Source organism: Cricetulus griseus, chromosome 7 (genome assembly GCF_003668045.3).
Source record: "Cricetulus griseus strain 17A/GY chromosome 7, alternate assembly CriGri-PICRH-1.0, whole genome shotgun sequence".
In the NCBI taxonomy this organism is placed as follows: domain Eukaryota; kingdom Metazoa; phylum Chordata; class Mammalia; order Rodentia; family Cricetidae; genus Cricetulus; species Cricetulus griseus.
In genome coordinates this window covers 2232341-2257885 of record NC_048600.1, presented here as the reverse complement: position 1 = coordinate 2257885, position 25545 = coordinate 2232341, and the positions used below count along the sequence as shown (strand labels likewise).

Sequence of the window (25545 nt, the reverse complement as noted above, 5' to 3'; positions counted from 1 at the left end):
GTGTGTGTGTGTGTGTGTGGTACAATACAGTGCAGTGCAGTAGGCACAGAAACCAGAAAAGGGCATTGGCTCACCTGAATCTGGAGTAGTTACGCGCCACAAGATATGTGTGCTGGTATTTATCAGCTGTAGGAGTGCCCTGGTAGAATTCTGGGGGTCAGTTATATATACTATCATATCATCTGCAAATAGTGATACTTTGACTTCTTCCTTTCCAATGTGTATCCCCTTGATTTCCTTTAGTTGTCTTATTGCTCTAGCTAGAACTTCAAGTACTATACAGAATAAATATGGAGAGATTAGACAACCTTGTCTAATTCCTCATTTTAGTGGAATTCCTTGAATTTCTCTCCATTTAGTTTGTAATCCACAATTGGCTTGCTGCATATTGCTTTTACTATGTTTAGGTATGTCCGCTGTATCCCTGATCTCTTCAAGACCTTTATTATGAAGGGGTGTTGGATTTTCTCAAAGGCTTTTCAGCATCTAATGAGATGATCATGTGGTTTTTCTTTTTTTAAGTTTGTTTATATGGTAGATTATAGTGACAGATTTTCATATATTGTATCATCCCTGCATCTCTGGGATGAAGCCTTCTTGGTCATGGGATAATTTTTTGATATGTTCTTGGATTTTGCCAGCATTTTGTTGAGTATTTTTGCATCAATGTTACGAGTGAAACTGGTCTATTATTCTCTTTCTTTGTTGATTCTTTGTGTGGTGTGTGTATCAGAGTGACTATGGCCTCACAGAAAGAATTTGGCAATGTCCTTCTGTTTCTATTTTGTGGAATAATTTAAAAAGTTATTTTTTGGAAGTCCAGTAGAATTCTGCGTTAAAACCACCTGGCCCTGGGCCAGATGGAAAGATCCCCCATGCTCATGGATCAGTAGAATTAATGTAGTAAAAATGGCCATCTTACCAAAAGCAACTTTGCAGACCTTTAAAGAACAATATTCAACTTCATATAGACAAACAAAAAATCCAGGACAGCTAAAATAATTCTGTACAATAAAAGAACTTCTGGAGGTATCTCCATCCCTAATTTCAAGCTCCAGAGCTGATAAATAAAACCTGCATGGTACTGGCATAAAAACAGACAAGTGGACCAATGAATGGACTCAAAGATCCAGCGTAAATCCACACATCTTTGGATACTTGATTTTTTGCAAAGAAGCCAAAATTATACAATGGGAAAAAGAAAGCATCTTCAACAAATGCTTCTAGTCTAACTAAATATCAGCATGTAGAAGAATGCAAACAGATCCATATCTATCTCCATGCACATTAACTCAAGTCCAAGTGGATCAAAGATTTCAACATAAAACCAGACACACTGAACCTTATAGATGAGAAAGTAGGAAATAATCTCAAATGCACTGGCACAGAAGACAACTTCCTAAACAGAACACCAATAGCACAATTGCCAAGACTGACAATTAATAAATGGGACCTCATGAAACTGAAAAATTTCTGTAAGTCAAAAGACACCATCAATAGGACAAAGCAGCAGCCCACAGAATGGGAAAAGATATTTAGCAACCCCACATCCAACAGAGGGCTTTGGGTATACACCCAAGAGAGGTATAGCTGGGGCTTATGGTAGGTTGATTCCCAGTTATTCACAGGGACACTTGCTCAACTATATTCACAGCAGCCAGAACCTGGAAACAACCTACATGTCCCTCAACTGAGCAATGTATAAAGAAAATGTGGTGCATTCACACATTGAAGTATTATTCAGCTGTTAAAAACAAGGACACCAGGAAATTTGCAGACAAATGGATGCAACTAGAAAAAAGTCATCCTGAGTGAGGTAACCTAGACTGAGAAAGACAAACATGGTAAATACTCACTCCTAAGTAGATATTAGCTGTAAAATACAGGATAACTGCTACAACCCACAGCCCCAGAGAAGCCAGGTAACAAAAGGGTTCAAGGGGGGACACCTAGATCTCCCCAAGAAGGAGAAATAAAAGAGACTTTGTGAGTGGACTGAGGGTGGGTCAGGATGGGACATGGGGGAGATGAATAAGGGAGCACTGAAAGAGACTCCTGGAAAGGGGGGACATTTCGGGGTCAAGTAAAAACCTGGGGCAAGAGAATCTCCCAGGAATCTACAAGGAAGACCACAGTTTAGACTCCTAACAAAAGCAGATATATAGTCTGATCTGGCTATCTCCTGCAACCAGATTGGTGCCTAGTCCAATTGTCATCAGAGAGGCCTCATCGAGCAACTGATGAAAACAGATGCAGACCCAGCCAAACATTAGGCAGAGTTCAGGGAATCCTGTAGAAGATAGAGAGAAAAGACTGTAGGAACCAAAGGACACCACAAGAAAACTCACAGAATCAACTAACCTGGGTTCTTAGGGGCTCACAGAGACTGAACTGACGACCAGGGAGCCTGCTTGGGACTGACCTAGGCACTCTGCATGTATGTTACAGTTATGTAGCTTGGTCTGCTTGTGGGACTCCTAACAGCTGTCTCTGACTCTTTTATAAGCCTTTGGAAGCCTACTCCTCATACTGGGTCGCCTTGCCCAGCCTTAATACACGGGGAGGTAGTTAGTCTTACTGTAACTTGATATGCCATGTTTTATTAATACTCATGGGAGACCTGCCCTTTCCTAAACAGAAATGGAGGAGAAGTGGATTGGTGGGTGGGAGGGAGAAGGGGGGCTGGGAAGAGAGGAGGGAGGGAAAACTGTGGCCAGGATGTTAATTAATTAATTAGTGAATTAATTTTGGAAGATGTGTGCTGGGAAACAAACTTGGGTCCTCTGCATGAGGTACTCATAACCACGGAGTTATTTCTCTAGTACCAATACTACATACACATCCAATACTGCATACACATGTAATACTGCACACACATGTAATATTACATACACATCCAATACTATATACATATCCAATGCTACATACACATGTAATACTGCACACACATGTAATACTGCACACATATCCAATAGCGCATTCACATCTAAGGCTACATATACACCTGAAGAGCTAAGCAGCAGGCAAGGGAAGATGCTACTTCTACAGTTCCTTCAAAAAATGTAAGCCACATAATTTAATGAAATATGAGAAAAATTTCTTGACACTAATAGAAAATTTAGAAACATATCAAAAGAAAACCAAGTTAATTTCAAGAGTTACACTAAGTGTTAGGTTATCACAGCTCTCATCGGTACACTCCAATAGTCTACTGAATTTGACTACACTGCAGCAGGGGGTGTAAAACACACGCACTTGGTCCCAGTCTCCCTGGTTCCTGGTGGAGCTCCTAAGACTTTCCGAATTCCCAGGGTGATAGAAGCATCTTTGCTAGTATCCACAGGTAAGCCCTTTGGGTGACACCTACTTTAGGCTAACAGGTAAATTAGGGTGCTGCCCCTGGATAAATGCAAGATGGGAGTCTCTAGAAAGACTAAACTCCTCCAACCTCTGGGCAGAGCAGGGACTGGAGATCAAGTTATCCAAATGCTGGAGATATGAAAATGCTCTCAGTCAGGGGTACTGCTCAATAATAGTCTTGAGTCCTGTACTCATTCTCTAGCACAACCACCACCAAAAAAGAAAAGAACACACAGAGAAAGAAAAGGAAGGAAGGAGGGAGGGAGGGGAGAGAATGGAGGGAAGGAGGAGGGGAGGGAAGGAGGAATAAGGGGAGGGAGGGAAGGCAGAAGGGAAGAAGGGAGAGAAGGAAGGAGGGATGGAGGGAGGAAGGAGAGGGGGAGGGAGGGAAGGAAGGAAGGATGGAAGGAAGGAAGGAAAGAAGGAAGGAAGGAAGGAAGGAAGGAAGGAAGGAAGGAAGGAAGGAAGGTGATTTAACAATAACTCTGAAAGCCTGGACCTACACGAATGAAGGTACCTCTGTCATTTCACAGATCCTCAGTAACGCCAGCATTCATTTGCATGCTGCTTACCTCATCTCCCATTGGTGTACTGTGTAGTTAAGGTTAGCATGGTTACATGTACTGACTTGTTTTTCTTCTCAGTATTCCCTAAATGCAGTTTAATAACTATTTACACTGTATTGGGAATTCTCAGTAATGTAGAAATGTGAGCATCCAGGAGGATGTAAACAGACTGCACACAAATCTACACCCTTTCACATAGGGGATGTACTCGACAACAGATTTTGGTGCCCACCAAGAGAAGGTTGCCATCAATCCCCTGTGAGTAACAAGACATAAATATCAGTAGCAAGCCTTTCACTGCCTAACTATTCTACTTCGGCCAACCACAGAGTTATCCTTCCTATATGATTCTCAGAAGCTCTAATGACTGCTTGCATCCTTTCCCATGCCCTAACCCTCCCCATTCCCACTACAGACAAAGAAGCACAAGTCCCTCTTTTTCTCTGCTTCCAGGCACAGTCAGTCATGTTTACTCTGCCTGGACTATTCTCTCAAGGCAGCTTTGCTCAATTAATTTGTCCCGTCTCCGTCTTCCCCACCACCACCACCACCACAGGGTTCCACTCAAGTGTCCCCCTGGAAGGCCTGACAGCACAGGCCCACCGAGGCTGGGGTCCCTGCTAATTGAGGAAGGCAGCAAGTCAAATGCTTGCATACGTACTTCTCACTTCTCAGTGAGTTCAAGGACAGCCAAAGCAACTAAGTGAGACACTGTATCAAAGACATTAAGAGGCTGGGGATACCTCTCAGGGTTAGACTGGATCCCTAGAACAAAACAAGAGAGAAATTACCTCCACCATGCAACTTTCTCTGCAAGTGTGAGTTCAGGTTGCCATGCTCTGTTTGTATTCTCTCAGCCACCTGCACCTCATTCACTGGCTCTACCTACTAGACTCAGGGCAGGAACACTGTTTTGTTTACTTTTATGCTTAAATGTACACAAAGTAGGTACACAATTAAAAGATGTGATGAATGACCAGAATGACATCACAGGAATTAAGAGCAAGTGCAAAAGACACAGAGGTGGCAGAGCACATTTCTTTGGGGAAAACATCAAGAAATTAACAGGACTATAACTCAGTGTAGAAGGGGATTAGAGGGTATTCCCTTTGTAATGGAGAAAGAGGTCTAGGGTAGATGAACCTTTTCCTTTTGCTCACTGGACACTTTAAAGAACTCCCATGTGGCCTTGGCAGAGTTCTCTATCAACAGGCTAACTAGCTATCAGACATTAATTTGTCCACTGTTCTGAGTGACCTTTGTCCCTTATAATCTCTGGGTATCCAACAACAAAATCAGCCATCTGTAACCACATCTTAGGGTTCTGAAAGACTAAATGATACTGAACATTAAAATGGGCCTACATCAAAACCAAGAATATTCTTTTATTCATAATTAGATATGGTGAAATGGAGTAACAAAGAATTCTAAGCAATATCCTCACAAAACACTAGTAATAAGAGACTACAATCATTTCATTCACAGTAAATTCTTAACATTTCTTAGTTTGGTGTTGCTGCTGCTGCCGTTTTTTCTTAGTATCATTTCCCTGCACAGGAAGGTACCATGAGTGTCTCATGGGTTTGATGGCAGCTACCTGGTACTAAGGTGTTCCATCAATCATATAAGGTCTACTCTATGATCCAAAGTCCTCGGATTTCCTGTTGGAATGTCTGCCTATCTAATTAATCTCTTCCCCCATCAATTAATAATTAACTCTCAATCTGCAAGCATTCTGACACCTATTTCCACAAGAACAATTACTCATTTTCAAGATGCAATACCATATGCACTATGGTATTTATGTACAATGAACACTATGCACAAGTATGTGTTTCTTAACCATTTAACACATAAACTGGGCTACCATTTTTATTTATAAACGTCTCATGACAAAGTTTTCATGCTGTGGCAACTTTTTGTGTTTCCTGGTAGTTTAAGGAATTTGTATGCTGTGTTAGAACTAGCTCTCTGTTTACTAGAGAAGCAGTAACACTGAAGTTTCAGTAGCTGAAAAGAAAATGTGGATTTGTATGCAAATGTATTTGTCCCCAATTACTTGGAGATATGATAAGGTGACCACGGTGTGTTTCCTTTCTCCATGCTCATTAAAATAACAACACCATCTGCATATGGAGCTTTACAAGTGAGCTTGTCTCTACCACATCAGAACATCATTAAGTTCCTGGCTATGAAGCTTTATAAAAATCCAGCCAAACGTCTCACCACTGGAAATAAAACTGACGTCTCTACCGGTAATATCCGCTGGTATATCACTCTTCCCAGGAAAACATCCAGACAAATTTCTACACTCCTGAAAGCTAACAGTGGCCTTCTTTTCCAGAATTACACTTTCCACTTTCATTTTTTTAACAATTTCCTCTTCATAGTTTTTTATGCTGTTGTTTGACGAATATACAATCCTAAAAGACAAAATATAAAATATTAGTTAAAATTTATTTGTCTTTTTGTTTGAGACCCCAGGGTGACCTTTGAACTTCTGATCTCTCAGAAGCTGGGGTTACAGGCATGCATCATCACATCCAGATTGGGTGGTGTTGGGGATGTGGCACAGGATTTGCCTAACACGCATGAGGCCCTACAAACAAACAAACAAAAAAAAACCAGGACTAGATGGCTTCATTGGTAAATTTCACCACATTCTTAAATATTAACACTAATATTCCACATTTTTTTTCCCAAAAAGTAGAGAAGTATGTCCAACTCATTTTCTACAGCCAGTGTTACTGGTATAAAAGCAGACAAAGGCATCACAGGACAGGAGAAAACCAGCCACAGTTCAATATTAGTATAAGAAAAACATCCTCAGCTGGGCGTTGGTGGCACATGCCTTTAATCCCAGCACTCAGGGGGCAGAGGCATGCGGGTCTCTGTGAGTTCAACGCCAATCTGTCTATATAGCAATCTACAAGACAGCTAGGACTGCACAGAGAGACCCTGTCTCATAAAAAAGAAGAAAGAAGGGAAAGGAAAATAAAACACCCTCAACAAAATATTAGCAACATATAAAAGAATAGCCAACAAAGATGTGCTTCAGAGATTCGTGACTGGTGAAACAAAAGAAAGTCTTACATACTATATAGACAGAACGAAGGGCAAGAAACACACAGTAAGGCTGACACGAGCACTAAGCACCTACTTGAGGTTGGCGGTCATGACTTTAAAATGGGCCTGGCTGTCATGATGAGGATGTAAGCGTGGGAGATTTAGCAGATATAGGACTTGAGGGGCTGGGGTGCTGGCTCAGTGGGTAAGCGCACTTGCTGCACAAGCACGAAGTCCTGAGTTCAGATTCCCAGGCCTCACACAGAAGCTGAGCAGGCTGCACATGCCTATAACCAATGTTAGGGGATGGACACAGGTGCATCCTGGGAGTTTGCTGGCCAGCCAGCCTAGCCAAATGGCAAGCTTCTGATTTGGTAAGAAACTTTGTCTCAAGTCAGTAAGTAGAATGCCAGAGGAAAACACTTGATGCCCTCCTCTGGCCCCTGTAGGCAAGGCATAGTGTACATACCTACACACTAACATGCATGACACACAGGTCCCTATGGGAAAGCAAGAGTTGGTCATGAGGCGGGAGGATGAAAAAGCTCAGACAAAAGCCTCGTTTGTGGCTTCTGTGGGAGGCCATGAACAAGATGAGGTGCTTTGGATCATGTAGGCAGGAATGTGAGTAATGGCTGTCCTTCCATCTACTACCTGGCCTGGGATGTGTAGGAGAGGGGAATGTTAAAATGTGACAACCAGATGGAGAAGAGCAGGTGTGTTGGTGTGCACAGGGACTCATGATTGGCTGGAGTGCAAATCAAAGCTGTGTTCACAGGCACCTCGTTTGCTGAATCTAGGGATTCACTAACCCTGGAAAGGGCAGTCTCTCCTCTGATGTAGTGAAACTCAGTGAGACTCTAGATACTAGAGCATCAAGACTACATGCTAAATGTTGTAATCTCAGAAATAATTTTTTAAAGGATACTGTTGCTGGAGTTTTTCTTGCCAGGTCCCACAGCAACCTTTCAGACCCAAATAAACACACAGACGCTGTATTAATTATAAAACTGTTGGCTTCTTACTGGCTAGCTCTATCTTAATTATTAACCCCTTTCTATAAATGTATGCATTCTCACTTGTTCTTGGCTTACAGGAGAACGCCCGGACCTGTTTCTCCTTTGGTGGCTACACGGCGTCTCTCGAGCGCCCCCTGACTCTTTCCCCAGCCTTCTCCTCATCTCCTAGTCCCAACTATCTTCCTGCCTCTATTGGCCAAACAGTGTTTTATTCATCAACCAATAAGAGAAACATATATACAGAAGGACCCTCCCTTCAGGACACATGGCTAGAGCTAAGAGGCATCTGCTGTAACCTCGGACAAGAGGATCACCTGAGTCTAAGAGCTCGTGGACACGTGAGGCAACATAGTTAGACTGCCTCTCAATAAATAAATTAAGTAAAATACATACATAGCTAGAACATGTACCTCAGTGGTGAAATGAATGCTTAGCATGAACAAAGCCCTGGATTAAATACCCACCCGGAATGCAGAAAATACAGCTACTGCAACAAAGGGGAAGCGACCCTCCACACTGCTAGTCTGCAGCAGAGAGAAAACCAGGAAGCCTCTGTGCAGTGTCAGGTACTACCCTGTCTGTGACCGATGTCAGCCTGAGCACAGCAAGTTCCTTTTCTTTTCCTTTCACATGTATGTGCACTTTCACAGTAAATGCAATGTTAAAACTTCTTGGAAAGCCAAAGATATTTATGGTCTTAATGTAAATTTTAATCTTGAGGTCATAAAACAAGCACTGTTTTAGATGAGTCACATATAGTACTTAATGTTTGTAGAGTAAGTAGAGTTTTAGGGTCTTTATGGAACAGAAGAAAGGATATAAAGTGAGGCAAACAATTGAATTTCATATAGCAAAAATTCAAAATTCTATTTTATCATAATTTTTATTTTTTTAAAAAGTCTCAATCAGACCAGGCATGGTGATGCATGTGGGAATCAGAGATGACAGATCTCTGTGAGTTTAAAAGCCAGCCTGGTCTACATAGCTAGTGTCAGGCCAGCCAGGGCTACAGGGTGAGACCCTGTCTCAAAAAGAAAAAAGAAAGAAAGAAAAACAGAAATCAATATTTTCTATTACAATATGCCCTTTAGGCTTTATGTTAATGACAAATTTCAATGTAATCTGCTAAAAACTTGGGGGCATGTATAAGCACTTTCTACATGCAAGGCAGTGGCTGAGACATCACCTGTGATGTGGCATGTATCAGACAGTCCGGTTCCAAGGTGCTCACATGACCATGGACACACCCTGACGACTAACAATAACAGAGTGTGATTAAAGGCCTAGCCTGGGGCCCTGTGAAAGGGAGTAAAGAATAAAGCAAGCTATCTAACTTCCTTATTCTAACGGAGGAAACTGAGGCTGAAAGGAATCTCACAGCAGAGGAAGGCAGAGCTCTCCTCATCCCCCAAACTATTCCTGAGTCAATCTTTTCTCGATCCCCCCTCCTCCAGACAGGGTTTCTCTCTGCAGTCCTGACTGTCCTGGAATTCATTATGTAGACTCACAAGACCCGCCTGCCTCTGCCTCCAAAGTTCTGGGATTAAAGGTGTGACACCGCGGCTTGCCTCTTCCCTATCTCACACACACACACACACACACACACACACACACACAATTCTATATACATGAATGGTTTGCTTGCATGTGCGTCTATACCCTGATGCCTATGGAGGTCAGAAGAGGGTGTCAGATCCCAGATCCCCTGGAACCAGAGTTAGGATGGTTGTGGCCACCATGTGGAATTAAACCCAGGTCCTCTACAAGAGCAATAAGTGCTGTAAACCACTGAGCCATCTCTCCAGCCCCCGTCCCTATCACTTTTAATGATGACAAGTAAAAGTTAATACTAATGAAATATCTCCATACCCCTATTACTGAGATTACAGGAACATACACAACATCTGGTTGTGGATCAGTCTTGAGTTTGCCTTTGCCAATACTAAGCCTCTAATATTACAAAACAATGTAAATGAATAATTTTTCTTAGATTCTGTAGTAAGAAAAATATGCACACATAGTTTTTAATAGCCAGCTGTTTATCAGATTCAAATGTAACAGGGAACTTACTGTAAAAATGTTCTAAACTCTGAAGCATCCACGCTGTCCACAGGAACAGGCTCGTTTGTTAAACCACTCGACATCTGTCCAAGGACGTGGAAATGAAAGCCAGGAGCTCTGGCTAACAAGACTGCCCTGTGCACTTTGAACAGAGAGCCACCAACAGAAAGAACAGTGTCTGTGTGGATTTCTTCCCTTAAAAGCCTGTTAGGGAAAAGGGTTATAGTTGGATTAGTGATGCTTAAAATAGGTAACATGTTTAAAATAACCTGCATCCTTAGAAATACACAAGAAACAAAATAATAGAAGCCAAGCAAGATGGCACAGAGGGTAATGTTGCTTGTCACGTGAGGTTGGCTGGTGACTCAACTTCCTGGAACACACAGAGAGGTGGGAGACATCAACATTACAGAAATAATTTAATAGAAAAACTGGGTTTGTTTGAGTTCACTTTAAAGAACACCACACTTAATATATGTTTTGACTCTGATTTTCTAAAAATTTGTAGTCAAAACAAAAAAAAATTTCACTAAAGCAAAAGTGAAAACATTTAAAAATACTTTCTTAAATCTACTAATAAACCTTATTTTCTGCTATTGTCCTGTCTAGTTTTATGTCAACTTGACACAAGCTAGGGTCATCTGACAGAAGAAACCTCAATTGAGAAGATGCCTCCATCAGATCCAGCTGTAGGGCATTTTCTTAATCAGTGATTGATGGGTGAGGGCCCAGCCCATGGTGGGTATTCCTGGATTTTATAAGAAATCAGGCTGAACAAGCTACGGAGAGCAAGGAGTTAGCAGGACCCTCCATGGCCTCTGCATCAGCTCCTGCCTCCCTGTGTGAGTGCCTGTTCTGATGTCCTTCAGTGATGGACTATGATGTGGAAGTGTGAGCCAAACAAACCTTTTCCTCCCCTAGCTGCTCTGGTCATGGTGTTTCAACGAAGTAGTAAAACCCTAAGACAGCTACTAATACTGGTTTTCCTTTAAAATGTACCTTCTTGAGTTTTATAATGAAACACAGAGCAGAAAGTTAACTTAGCTTCTGACTACTGAAGAATCAATTGTTCAAAAATCACACTAAAACTGAACCAAAAATGCATATAGTCAACAGTCAGAAACAAGACTAACAATAGGCAATTCAGATTAGAAACTATTACATTTCTAATTACCAAGTCTAAAATACAGCCTTGGATGTCAAGACTGTGACATTTATGCCCTTTCCCATCCCCACCAAACAGAATTAGTCATGTTCTAATCTATTATTCAAAATGACACACTCAGGAGGTAAACCCACTTGAATCCCTAGTATACAACATATGTAGTTATGGCAAAGCCCACTGATTTCATGTACTTGTAAACTGAAAAAAAAAAAAAAACAGAAAAATAGCAAAAAATTTCACAGTCTATTCACTAGCCTCTTTTTATTAACTATGTATTTCTGCTCTCTACATAGTTACAATACTTTGTCTCACTATGCCAAATCGCCAGTATGGACTCTCAGAGGATTTCTGTATTGCAGGCTATAATTGGCAGTCACACCAGAGCACCACAGGAGGACCATGGACTGGGTAAAGATATCCATTACAATGAAAACTTGGAAAGCAGCCAGTGGCACTCAAACTCCCCCAAGACCAGGCTAATGGCTCCTTCCCGATCCCACCACACTAGGTCCAAGCCTCTATTACTGCATTTCTGTCATTGCATCATTATGCTTTTTATGCATCTCTCCCCACTAGATAATGAATTCCCAAAGGGCAAAATCCATATGTCATTAACACACAGAAGAGTCCAGTGTTTGCTTGTCCGCTGATTGAATTTTACACTAAAGAAAACAAATGCCTCAGAACACGGCAGCTTGTGAAACTTTGCAAACACGTTTTAGCTCGGTCAGTTTGTCACAGAGACTGTTTTTGCAGGTAACTAACTTCATGTTACACAAACTGTGTTGTGCTGCGCCCCACTGCTGATGACATGGATACACAGACTTTCCTACTCTAGAGGCCCACACTGAGCAGTCTTGTCGTGTGGCCAGTTCCCGGGAGATAAAGAGCCTGATGACTTAGGTAACTTTCAGGGAGAACGCTCTTATCCTCTTATCCCCACAAGTATGTTACAAGCCCACTCCATCATGGGCAGCACCAAGTCTAGCTATCTTCTCTAGACATACATACCTACTGTAAAATTTGATTTATACATTAAGCAGATTAGCTACTGATAAACTAGAATGCATACAATAATATGCTACAATAAAACATATTCAAAGCTTAACAACAGTCAGGCGGTGGTGATGCATGCCTTTGATCCAGCACTTGGGAGGCAGAGGCAAGTGGATCTCTGGGAGTTCAAGGTCAGCTAGTAAGTTCCAGGACAAGCTCCAAAGCTACACAGAGAAACCCTGCCTCAAAAAACCAAAAAATAAATAAATAAATAAATAAATAAATAAATAAATAAATAAATAAAACAAAAATTCTGGGCTGGAGAGATGGCTCAGAGGTTAAGAGCACTGACTGCTCTTCCAGAGGTCCTGAGTTCAATTCCCAGCAACCACATGGTGCCTCACAACCATCTGTTATGAGACCTGGTGCCCTCTTCTGGTGTGCAGATATGGAAGAAGAATGTTGTATACATAATAAATAAAATCTTTTTTAAAAAGGAAAAAAAAACTTAACAACAACAAAAGTGTTGTTTTCTCAATTTTTAGCTGAAAACTTGAATTATTCACTAAATTCGTTCCTCTCTCCCACCCAGCTTCCCTCATGACACTACCCCCCTTCAAAAGTGAATAAGGAAGCATTCAACTGGCACCCAGCTGGGGATACCAGCCTAGCATATGGAGGCCCTGGATTTGATTCCCACATGCCTGGAATTCCAGACACACCGGAGGTGGAAGCTGGAGAATCAGAACTTGGAGCTTGTGCTAGGTGTCTTTCAGCTGTGCCCATCTGGTCCACATTAGACCCTGCCTCAAAACAACAAAAGTCAGATCTAAGTGAGAGCCAAACAGCACTAGAACAGGGGAATCCTGTTCATATATGCTAACCAGGATATTTGTTACATTTTAAAAAATAGGCAACATATATATATATATATATATATATATATATATATATATCAAATGTAAAGCTTTTTGTTTTATAAACCACTTGTATCAGCTGCAAGCGTATCTTGAATTTTTTTTGTAAGTTAAAAGTCTGACTCAGACTGACTTAAACTGAGTTTCCCTGATAACCCTACCACCTCTTCTAAAGTGAATAAGGAAGCAACATCAGGAAACACCAGTAAAATTGAGTGTTCACTGGCTCACCCAGCACTAAAAGCTAGAGGAAAGCAGACTGAAGCAAAGGCCCAGCTTATTTCCATCTTTCTCTTTGCTAGCTACTGTTCTGACCTGCTGTAGTCTATTTTATATTGATGCAACAGTACACCACAGACAAGATATCTAAAACAAACAAGTTTATTGGCTCACAGTTCTAGAGGCTAGCAATTTCTAATTTCAAGATGCTAATATCTGGTAAGGGCCTCCATGCTTCGTCATCACAGGTGGAAGGCAAGAGGGCAAGCAAGACCAAAAAAGGGCCAAGGTGCCCATCCACACAGGTCAGGGTTGATGTCAGGTGTCTTCCTCAATAGCTCTCTGTACTTTGAGACAGGATTGTCCTCTAAACCAGAAGGTGGTTTGCTGGTCAGGCTGGCCGGCCAGTAAGCCCCAAGAAGCCTCCTGTCTGCCTTCCAGGTGCTGAGATTACAGTGGATTCGACCACATCCAGCATTTTTGTGTAGGTTCTGGGATACTGAATTCTCATCTTCATGCTTGAACTGCAAGCACTTTTACTGGCTGAACCATCTCCCTAGCCCCAAATTCACTCTTTAACAAGGGACCTAGTTTCACCCACAAGAATGGAACCTTCAAGGCCTAACCACAACTTAAGGACCTGCTGTTCCACTGACAGTTGAATTTCTTTTCTTTTCCTTTCTTTCTTTCTTTCTTTCTTTCTTTCTTTCTTTCTTTCTTTCTTTCTTTTTTTCTTTTTTTTTGTTTGTTTTTTGAGACAGGGTTTCTCTGTGTAGCTTTGGAGCCTATCCTGGCACTCACTCTGGAGACCAGGCCAGCCTCGAACTCACAGAGATCCACCTGCCTCTGCCTCCTGAGTGCTGGGATTAAAGGCGTGCGCCACCAACGCCCGGCCGACAGTTGAATTTCAACTTGTATTCAAATCAGAGCATAAACTATGTAAAGTATCTCAGACTTCTATTAAAGTTTATTTACCACTAAACATTTTGTTAAGTATGAACCATGTACTAAGAACATAAAGACAACTAAAAGACTAAAACATAACAGTTACCCCATGGAGTTTTAAGTACAGAAGGGAAAACCAGGTCTGGAAATGGAAAGAACACGATATATTCACCATCAAGCACACTCCCTGACCAACCCCACCTGCCCCAGACAAGACACCACACAAGACTGTACCCAAGATATGTTTATTAATGTGATCGATAAAGACTTTGTAAATACCAGCTGATCCATAGGGTGCTTTGGGTGTGGTAGACTGCAAGGGGCTTTTAAAAGCAAAACCACATCCTGGCATCTCACTCTGCAGCTGCAGACAAGAAGGAGAACAGGCGACGAGGAACTTAGACCCTGCTACTGGGGAGGAGAGTCAACAGCCCGAAAAATGGGCAAATCCGTCTTTTAGCGATCATTCTTTAGTTGGGTATAGTGGGACTTGAAGTGAGGAGGATGCAGACTCCTTCACAGTACAACAGATGACACTAGGTGCCAGGTGAGGGTCAGTGGTGACAGACAGGATGAAATTAAAATATATGTAGGTAATAAACTAGAGTTGATTGGATATAGAAGTGAAGGTGAAAATTCTTTGGTTTGGATAAGCGGATGCTGGTAATGCTACCAACCTTTAATCTGTAGGCGCTAGCCCAATTTCTCTCTTCAACTCATCTCTTGAGATGTATTTCTAGCTGTCTTCAAGATAGAGTCTCCTGAGTATTCATTACATAGTTCCTTTCCAACTGTCCTAAGATGTGGAGCCATTTTCTACTGTTCCCTCTCTCAGCTTACCCACCTGTATTCAGTCAACAACCTGTTAACTTTTCCATTCCCACTGTCAGTATGGAATCCTCAACTATCATTAAGTCCTAGCTGACTTGTTTCTGACTTCTCTTTTCTTGAAGTCAAGATCTAGACATTAATTCTGATTTTTTTTTTTAGAAACACTAATAGTTCTATAAACTACCTACAGAATCCATGCCAGACATGGACAGTCCATGACAGAAAAGGAAGGCTCTATTATCTACAGTTTTCGTCTATCCATTCACCCGTTTTGTCTGCCATCACCACAGACATCATCCAGATAAAACAGTCTGTCTTAGTGAGAGTTACTACTGCTGTGATGAAACACCATGACCAAAGCAACCAGGGGAGGAAAGGGTTTATTTGGCTCACACTTCCACATCATAATCCATCACTGAAGGAAGTCAGGACAAGATCTCATACAGGGCAGGAACCTGGAGGCAGGAGGCAGAGGCCATGGAGGGTGATGCTTACTCTAGCTTGCTCAGTCTGCTTTCTCATAGAACCCCAGACCACCAGCCCAGTGATGGCATCACCCACCATGGGCTGAGCCCTCCCCCATCAATCACTAATTAAGAAAATGCCCTACAGCTGGATCTGATGGAGGCATCTTCTCAGTTGAGGTTTCTTCTTTTAGATGACTCTAGCCTGTGTCACACTGACATAAAACTAGCCAGGACACAGTCAAATCTACTTATATGATCCTGCTTTTTACCATATATCCCAAAACCTTAATCTCATCTGAACTGGACTATATCTGAGCCAACTTTAGCTTAATAGGTTAGTTAAGCAAGGTAACTTCTACAGGGATAGTCTATGATAATCTGGGGGCCAAGTGGTAGCACTCTAAGAGTATACCTCCCTTCCCTCCTCCAGGGAAGAAATATTGAGATAATATACTTTTCCTCCACAGAAGCCCATCCATCATGCAGCTACTTGCAGCACGGTGGCAGTGTGACAGGGCAAGACACTGCAGAGGCCATTTCAGGTTTAATTAGAATTTTCTCTCCTTGGTAGAAAATCCCATGAAAAAAACTACCCACCTCTATTCTAGGAACCTGAAGTCCAGACACCCCAGCTCTAACACAGCTTCTGTTAACTGTGCAAACCTCCTCTGCAGCTAATCACTTAAATTCTGTTACAGTGCTTGCTTGTGGAAAATTCCCCCTGCAGCTACAGGTTTTTGCCTTTAAAAGCTCCTTACTCTAAATGCTCAGACTACACTTAGATGCCGGAATACCTAAGTGTAGTCCCAGTTGGCAGGAATGAATACTTTCAACTGGCTATAATGTCTGAGTGGTCATCTCTGGCAGGCAGGCTCTCCATAACAGCAGAAAGCAGCTTGCCTACTTTTCTGACTCCAAACCCAAAGCATAAGTTTTCTTTCTTTTTTTTTTTTTTCTCTTTTGTTTGTTTGAGACAGTGTTTCTTGGTGTAGCTTTGGAACCTGTCCCGGAGCTCTGTAGACCAGGCTGGTCTCAAACTCACAGAGATCCACCTGCCTCTGCCTCTGCCTCTGCCTCTGCCTCTGCCTCTGCCTCTGCCTCCTGAGTGCTGGGATTAAAGGTATGCGCCACCACTACCTGGCACACCTTTTTCTTTTTCCTTCTTCTTTCTTAGCCTTTTCTTTTTAGACACTGGCCCAGACACTCTAGATTTTCTCACTCTTCTTTGGAAATAGCCCACACATCACTTGGTACTTGCCTTCCATCGGGGAGCCTGACAGCTTTCTCAGACCCAGACACCTGCCAAGATTTATAGCTTGCCTATTGAGTCCGTTTTTAAATTATTTTATTACTGAGACTATGAATCCAGAGAAGAAAACCTCCGTTTTCTCGGTAACATATGGAGCCCAATGTTGAGGATCCCACAAAACAAAAACCAAAAGAAAGGTTTGTAGAATAAGGGTCAGAGAAATGGTTCAGAGTGCAGAAACACATACTGTTCTTGCAGAGGAGCTGGGTTTGGTTCCCTTCACCTACATCGTTATAGAAATAAGCCTTCCCAGTGAGAAGTCACTTTCCACCCTTGGTTATAGCTAATTAATCCCAAGGGAGAGCTGGCCTTGAACAGACTTTACTTATGTGTACACACCTCAGGCTAATGCATCTCAAAATTGCTGTCGTCCTTAAAGCAAGTCCCAGCCCCAGGTTGCACTTTGAACAATTTAATCAGAGACAAGAGACTGCAAGTCTGGTCACCTGGGCAGACGAGGCGTTTGCACACCAAAGATATTGCCAGAATTATTTTAAACACACCAGCGGAGTTCTTTTAGAATTGCTCGTACCCGGGTTCCTTTTCTCCACCTGGCAGAATTACACTTTTCCGGATAGGAGGGGGGGGTGATTAATGGCAGACTAGGACTTAATGGTAGCTGTGACCCTTGCGCGGCCCCCTGTTAGAGGCATGTTGTTCCGCCCTTCGTTCCAAGTAGACACTCGTTTTCCTGTCTCATTTTCTCACAACTTTTTGAAAGACATGGTTTACATTTCCCGGCCTGGACGCAGTCCGACCTCAACCACGGCCCCTGCCGGTGTGTACACCTTTTAAAAAACCATAAATTGGTGCTGCTACACGTGACTGTTTTTAATGCGGTGTGTGGGGTCCTCTTTGGGAGATGGGGAGCAGGGCGAGCACCCCACAGGTGCCTCAGGACCAGAGTGAGGCGGGGAGGGAGGGAGGGAGCGAGCGAGCCGCGCTGTTCCCGCCTCCTACCTGAGCACGTCGCGGCTGAGCTGCTCCGACACCATCGTCTTCAGCCTGCGCCGCTCCCCAGGCCCCTTCCTGGACAGTCCCTTCCTGCCAGCTCCCGGGACCCCGGAGGCACCGCGGGGGTCGCGCCGCCCGCCGCACAGTGAGCCATAGTCGGCCACGGACCCCTGCGCGCCCGCCGGCCCCGCGGGACCGGGAAGGGGGCGTTCCCGCTCGCACTGGCGCGCCGCCGAGCCCGCCCCTAGGAGGAAAGTTCCCGTCCACCCCCTCCTGGTTTGCAGCCGGACCCTAAACGCGGCGGACAAGGAGCCGCAGACACGTGGCCCGGGCGCTGCGCGCATGCGCGCTTGCTCTGTTGACAGAGGCTTGCGGAGTCCCTCCTAGCGTCCCCAGAGGAAAGAGGCGGCGTCCTCTGTTTTCTTCATTGTGAAGTCTGGGGTCGCCAGGCTTCCCAGGAGCGAGTCCTGTGTCGCGAGCGAGCGAGCGAGCGAGTAGGTAGACGCAGATACGCCAGCTTTGTGCTTGGCCTCGCTGAGGGTCATCACGCGGGCTGCACGTTTCCTAACCTCGGCCCCCGAGGCTGCTCACCTCTAACGTTAGTCTCTGATCTCGGGGTCCAGCCGCCGGGCAGACCACGTGTGTGGAGCTCAGCGAGGCTCTGGGTTTCGTTTGCAGCCTGCGCAGTGGGCGTCGCCGTGGGCTTTTAGGCCTGTGTTGTTTTCTCTTGAGGGAGCCATGCTGAGGTGCAGCCTTGAGCGCTCTGGAGCTCCTGACCAAGTTGTTTTTGCGTCTAAGAGGCATTTTTCTTTCTTTTTTCTTTCTTTCTTTCTTTCTTTCTTTCTTTCTTTCTTTCTTTCTTTCTTTTTTTTTTTTCTGTGTTCATGACACCTTACTGAAACTCTGCTTTGAGTAATAAGTGCTTTGAGAAAACTTGAGCGTTACCCCTCCCACCGCCCTACACTTTCATGCCTGCTTAACTCCCCTGCCCCCTGTCACCATTGTTACATTATCTGCCCCCCTTTAAAGGCGTCCTCACACCAATAGTCCTTTTTAGGTTGTAAGGCTTTTGTGGGTTTTCTAAGTTGAACACACAACTCTTAAAGATTCCAAGCTAAGGGTCCTCTTTAATTAGTGCAAACTTGTAGTGTGTTAGGTACCAAGGAAACTCCATTGTCCCAAATTACTGTGGTTAAACAAAAGCCAGCATTACTCAGAAACTTGTGAAGCCAGTACTCCCCTACCAAAAGGAGCCACTCCTCTTATCACTAGCAGAAGAGACAAATGGCTGCCCTTGGTGTCTATTAGCGTGCTGGCCTCTACACTCCATCAATCCTATTATTACCTGTTATTCATTTCAGAGTCCAAGTTAGTTTAGCATCCTAGCTCTTCCCAGACCCTAAATATCTCCATCTCATAGGCTTCCAATCCCATCAGCTATTCATTCTCTGTATAACCCTGCTATTTGGCCTCTCTCTCTCTCTCTCTCTCTCTCTCTCTCTCTCTCTCTCTCTCTCTCTCTCGTTCTCACTCTGCTCCTGCTTTTCTCATGGCCAGGTCCAGTCTGCTGCCCATGTTCAGTCTACTGCTGTCTGTCTGTGCTCTGAACTCTTCCAGATCCCTCATATCTACAATATAAACAGTGTTCATCTTCCTAGACCCGAGTTACTGCCATATTTTTTTCTCAATTCTGTTCACTTATCTGCAAATTACATAATTTCATTTTTCTTTACAGCTAAATAAAATTCCATTATGTATTTATTATCAGGTCCAACGGGTACCCCAAGCAACCACAAAGGGCAGGCCACTAACTTAGTCCAAAATGGAGTCTAGGTTCAGCTCAAGATGGACTGTAGAAAGATTTCAGTCACTTAAATACATTTCTCAGGAATTTTGAAACAGATTCCTTGTAAGCTAAAAGGAGTCTTTCCTCCTGCCTCTGGCAGAAGGGACATATGGTTCTCTGTTGGCACACACCTGCAGCAGCCATCAGCATTTCAAACTCTATGCTAGCCTCCAGCCCCCACAGTTCCCTATTCACAAGTACCCAGAATACATGTTAGTGTCCACACTAGCCTCCCAGTCCTTCTCAACCATACCCACTCATCTTCCACTATGCTAGCTCCCAAGCTGTTCCAGTTCACAGGCGTTGCTCCTCCCAGGTACCCATCCATTCTCTCTATAAAAGCAAGGTCTTTTTTTCCCCTCTGCCTCCACTATTCTCACTTCTCTAGCAGATAACCCTGGCCGTGTCCAGTCTGTTTCTTTTTCTCTCTGCTTTGGGATCTTCCAGATGCCTCTGGCTGTTCTCTTCCCCCTGACCACCAAGTGGCCATTTCAGTCCTTTCTTTTCCACATCCTTACATGTGTATGTGCACCCTCATTGTTCACTCTTCTGTTGGTGGACATGTAGGCTGATTCCACTTCCTACATTCTTTGAATAGAGCAGCACCATCCATGCTTGAGCAAGTATCTCCATTGTAGGACATAGAATCCCTTTAATGCCTTCTAGGGATGTTTTCTCTGCCAATTAAAGAATTAAAAGGCAAGAAAGACATCACCAGAAATCCTAGGGAGTCCCATTGGAGCCCTTATATGATACCTGGCAAATCAGGGTCCCCTCACTGGGGTTCTTAATCTTATTAAAATAATTTAAGAATGAAAACAAACAGTAGCTTGAGGACCATTTATTATATATTTAAAGGAAAACCCTGAGGCAAGCAAGCTATAAATCTTTTAAAATCTGAGTCTATTTGCTAGGTTGCAAAGCTGTGTGCTTCTTCCTCTATCTTCTATGTTGATGGGACTATAGGCATGCACCATGTGCCCAACAAACTTTATCTTAAGGGGGGGAAATAGTATTATAAAAGCCTAATTGAAATAATCCCTCAAATATATTTAAATATAATTAAATCTCTGTATTGGTTAGTTTCTGCCAACCTGATATAAACTTGGGGTCATTTGTGAAGAGAGAGCAACAACTGAAGAATTATCTCTATCAGGCCAGCCTGTAGGCAAGTCTGTGGAGCATTTTGAGGATTTCTGGTTCATGTGGGAGATGCCAGCCCACTGTGAATGGTGCCTTCCCTGGGCAAGTGGTCCTGAGTTGTATAAGAAAGCAAGCTGAGTGAACTGTGAGGAGCAAGTCAATAACCAGCACCCCTCCACGGTTCCCATCTCTGCTACTGCTTGAGCATTTGCCCAGATTTTCCTTAGTGATGGCTATAATCAGAACAGGAGTCAAATAAACCCTTTCTTCCCCAAGTTGCTTTTCAGGGACAGTATCTGTGCCACTTAGAGTAAAAACCACTGAGTTTTTCCGCAAATGATAATTTTTATTTAGTTCATTGTTTCCACCTAAAAATACCCCACCCACCCCATTTTCAAGATGATCTGAACAGTTCAATGCTGTGGCTATGCTTTTACTTCTTGTGGTGATGAATATACATAGGCTGCTTGGAGGTTTAGGTATGAATCAAATAATTTGGCATACGCTGGGTGCTTCAAGGCAAACTTCCTAAAGGTCTTGTACGAAACTCTAGTGGAATCCTTGCCAGCCATCTCCTGAAAGAGCATGGAAACGTCTAGGTCTGGCACTCCAAAAGCAGCCTGGAGTATAGTTGTTAACTCTTGTTCTGTTATATAGCCGTCCTCATCAAGGTCAAACAGTTTAAACGATATTTGCAGAATCTTCTCTGTGTTGGAAGGGTTGCACAGGACAGTTAGGCCTATCACATACTCCCGGAAGTCTATGGTGCCGTCGTGATTCCTGTCAAAGAGAGAGAAAAGCTGCTCCAGGGGCTCTGAAATTGGGAGTTTTAAATAACTTGAAAACTCTTCAATTCCAATCTTGCCTCCCTTTGAGGAGACCGCAATCGCAGCGTATCTGTCTAAATGCTTGTGGATATTGTCCCAATCTAATTTCAATTTCTGGCTGATGGTTGTAAATTCCACCAAGCCAGCTTCCATGGGTAGTTGAAGGGCACCAGCCGAAATCATCAGTCTGCAGTCTTCGAAAGTGTGATCTGTCACGGGGAGTTCTAAAGCATTTGCCATGTTGATTCGGACTGTGTTGGCAAAAAGGATGGGATTTTCCTTTTCTTCTTCACTTGGGATACAAACAGGCATAAATTCAACTTCCACTCTAGTGAAAGGCTGACTCAGCGTTAGTATAAATGCCTGGAAGGCGCTGAACCCCTGCCAGGTCCACGTCACTGTATCCACGGTGTTGGGGTACCTAAGCAGCACTGGTTGCACAGGGACACCTGGGGAGAAGGCTCCTAGTTTGAAAGTGATAAGACAGGAGCGGTTGGTGCACACTCCTTCCGGGAAAATCAGAATCTGCGGCCATTTCATCTTCGATATCACACGAGTCAGGATTTCATTCCGGGTAGTCTTTCTAGAATTTGGGTCTTCTCGTTTCACCAGCACAGGCTGAGTTGACAGGAGGCATTTCCCAGCCAATGGGATCTGCACATTATGACTTGCCGAGACCACCGAAGGGAGTCCTGCCACAACAACTGCGATTGCGTCGAAGAAGGTGGAGTGTGGCGCCGTGACAAAGATGGGAGCCTCCTCTCTGGTGGCCTTTTTGCCTTTTACCTTAATCAGGAACCCAGCAAAAAAGAATGTCATACGGAACAAGAACTGGAGGGCCGGTTTCATCAGATGTTTCCTCCAACTCTTCATGGGTTTGGTAGGTTGAATAGGCAAGTTAATGGTGGTGAGTGTGGCCATAGGCCAGAGAAGCATGAAGAGGAAGGCCATGCAGGACACACGCACAGGTACCAGCACGGTCCCCAGGAGGATGGTGCAGGCCCAGCGCCAAGCACTGAGGTGGGTCTGCTGCATGAAGGGGTTGGCCACTGCAGGAGGGTATAAGGAGGGCCTGTTCTCCCCCCAGATAGTCCTGCTTTCCCACACCTCCAGCTCAGTGGTGTCTGTGGTCTGTTTGCTATCAGTCAGATGAGCCATGAAGCCTGCTTCTCAGTATTTGAGTATCAAGTACTATTTCCGTTTGCACACAATTGGCACCCTTACAGCCAACTGTTGTTTAATAGGAAATGATGCATTAACGACCTTTAAAATTAGAAAAAGAAATCACAGGGGAATTAGGATCTCATCAAGAGAAGGATCACAGTGTGTTGTTTTTGACATATACAGTTAAAAATTTTCACATAACAATTTCTGGTACTTCTATTATTCATATGTGCTTACTAAGGAGATAGTAATTTGAATGAATAAATATTAATATTAATTATAACTTTCAAATTTAAGTAATAATGCCAGTAAAATTTGCTATGGGCTGCTTTGAAAACTAGTGAAATTCATCCATTGTCCCTATAGATTTATTTCTTTGGTGATGGTCATACCACTTTAGGCTAAGAAGTGGCCCCTTAAACATTTGTGTCATGAGCACTTTTCCATACACATAGAGATTTAGGGAGGAATAGGTTTTAAGAGAGGAAGATGTGGAGAAGAGAGATTAATGCACTCTGACTTGAGAGTAGAAGGACTTCATCAGGAAGGAAGGGAACCAGCAAGAAGTGGGGGGCAAAAGGGATGGGAGAGAATAGTTGAGGAGGAGGATGAATGAGAAAAAAGTATGACATGGATGAGTGAAATGCCATAATGAAACCCATCACTTAGAAAATTAATAATTTAAGCTGGATGATGGTGGCACACACTTTTAATCCCAGCACTCAGGATGAAGAGGCATGCAAATCTCTGTGAGTCCCAGGATAGCCTGGTCTACAGAGCGAGTGCCAGGACAGTAAGAGCTGTTACACAAGAAACCCTGTCTCAAAAAACCAAAATAATAATAATAATAATAATAATAATAATAATAATAATAATATAATTTAAAAAGGAAAAATTAGAGTGCATTAATTCTAATAGGCCAGAATTGACCATGGCATGTGGGGTTTATAATGTTAGTATTAGTCTATATGAACCAGTCAACACTCTAAACTGATACTACATGAGAAAAAAACTGTAAAGTCAACTTGGTCAGTAAGCAGGCTTTGATCAAAATAAGATCTACTCTACTGAGTCAACATAGTCTCCAGGGCATGTTCCTTCTTTGTTATTGTCCTTGGGACGTCATGAAGAGGGAAGCCCATTTAGTGTGAACAAGGCTTTCTTCTAGACCTGGTGGCATTCTCGACTCTGACATGCTATATTGAGGGTTCCTGCTATGTTTGCTAGTTTCTAATCTGAATTCCTTTTCCCAGAACTAAAATGATTATCTAGGTCCTCAAGTTTCCATCTATTGACATATATTAGGTTAGTCCTACAACAGGAAGTGTGCTAAGGATACCAAAGCTTGATAAAGCAAGGTGTGAGCTAAGTGGAAGGCCACTTCTAGGTGCCGACATTTACACTCAGGGAATTGGCAAAGGTACATGTTAAAACTTACTCTCCTTTCTTTCAACTGGTGATACTCCCTACCTTGTAACTTTGTTTTGAGGCTCCAGCCTAAGGTTCATAAACAAAATGAGCTTTTATTGTACATAGAGGTTGCTATGACACAATGAGAATTCTGAGGACACTCCACACTCTCCTATCACTATCAGGACTGTCTGTAATGAAGGAAATGTCACTAAGGTGCTGTCACTTGCCATGTGCTAATAATTGTCTACTTTGCCAAAGAGGACATCCTGAGACAGTGGGCAATAGTGAATTGAGCCACACTATCCCCTCTTCTGTGACTTCCTATTCTACAATGCTCATTTCTACTCTTTCAGCTTTCTTTTTTAAAAAATAATTTACTAATTTTTTATTGTATGTGAATTAGTGTGAGGGTGTCAGATCCCCTGGAACTGGAATTACAGACTGGTGTGAGGTGCCATGTGGGAACTGAACCCAGGTCCTCTGGAAGAGCAGCCAGTGCTTTTAACTGCTGGCCCATTTCACCAGCCCCTCTTTCAGCTTTATTTTATTATTTATTTATTTATTTATTTGTTTGTTTGTTTGTTTGTTTGTTTTGGTTTTTTCGAGACAGGGTTTCTCTGTGTAGCTTTGGCTGTCCTGGAACTCTCTCTGTAGACCAGGCTGGTATCAAAGTCACAGAGATTCGCCCGCTTCTGCCTCCCAAGTGCTGGGATTAAAGGCGTGCACCACCACTGCCCAGCTTCAGCTTTCTTTAATTGCATTCATTATGTGGTTCTTAGAAAAAGTCATCACACCATCTTTTAAATTCCATGTGCCTGATGAGGTTTAATATTTGATTATAACATTGTAGTAGTCAGCCCCTCCTTCATGGTTTTAGTTGCCTGTGGTCCATCAGGGTTTAAAAATATTAAGTGAAAAATCATAGAAAAAATAATGCATAAATGTTTTAAATTACACAATAGTGTGAATGGTGTGATAAAATCTCCCACTCTTCAGGGACGTAATCCATCTCTATCAAGGATAATCAGGATGAATGTGGCTCTCTCCACTCAACTTTCAGACTGACTGCCCCAATGTGTAGCACTTGTAGAAAATAAAATCTGTATTTTGGTCGGTGTTAGTTAATTTCACTCACTAATGGCCCCCAAAATGCCAAAGAGAAGTCATAAGTATGACTTTTAATTGAAAAGGTGAATGTTTTCCATGACAAATGAAAAAATAGATACTGTGAACATGCGAGAGAGAAAAAGACATTAATGTTAATTTGATTATCACAC

General features: G+C 43.0%; 2 protein-coding genes across 5 annotated transcripts in view; both read right to left on the bottom strand.

The window, feature by feature from the left end:
* Positions 1-18234, bottom strand: part of Btbd8 (BTB domain containing 8) — a 58115-nt gene extending 39881 nt beyond the window's left edge. For 2 of the 4 annotated variants that reach the window (XM_027425901.2, XM_027425903.2), the window contains exons 1-3: positions 17882-18234; positions 10082-10276; positions 6153-6349 (exon numbers count right to left, since the gene is read on the bottom strand). In XM_027425901.2, coding sequence (XP_027281702.1) covers positions 6153-6349; positions 10082-10276; positions 17882-18219 — 730 coding nt within the window. In that variant the 5' untranslated portion in view covers positions 18220-18234. Of the gene's footprint in view, positions 1-6152; positions 6350-10081; positions 10277-17881 lie in introns of those variants that run through there. The other 2 variants (XM_027425902.2, XM_035447476.1) reach the window with 2 other exon arrangements.
* Positions 18235-21289: 3055 nt separating this feature from the next.
* Positions 21290-23075, bottom strand: LOC100768815 (lysophosphatidylcholine acyltransferase 2B). Its single transcript, XM_027425905.2, has one exon. The coding sequence runs from the start codon at positions 22847-22849 to the stop codon at positions 21290-21292; it is 1560 nt and encodes a 519-aa protein (XP_027281706.1). The 5' UTR covers positions 22850-23075.
* Positions 23076-25545: the final 2470 nt, after the last annotated feature.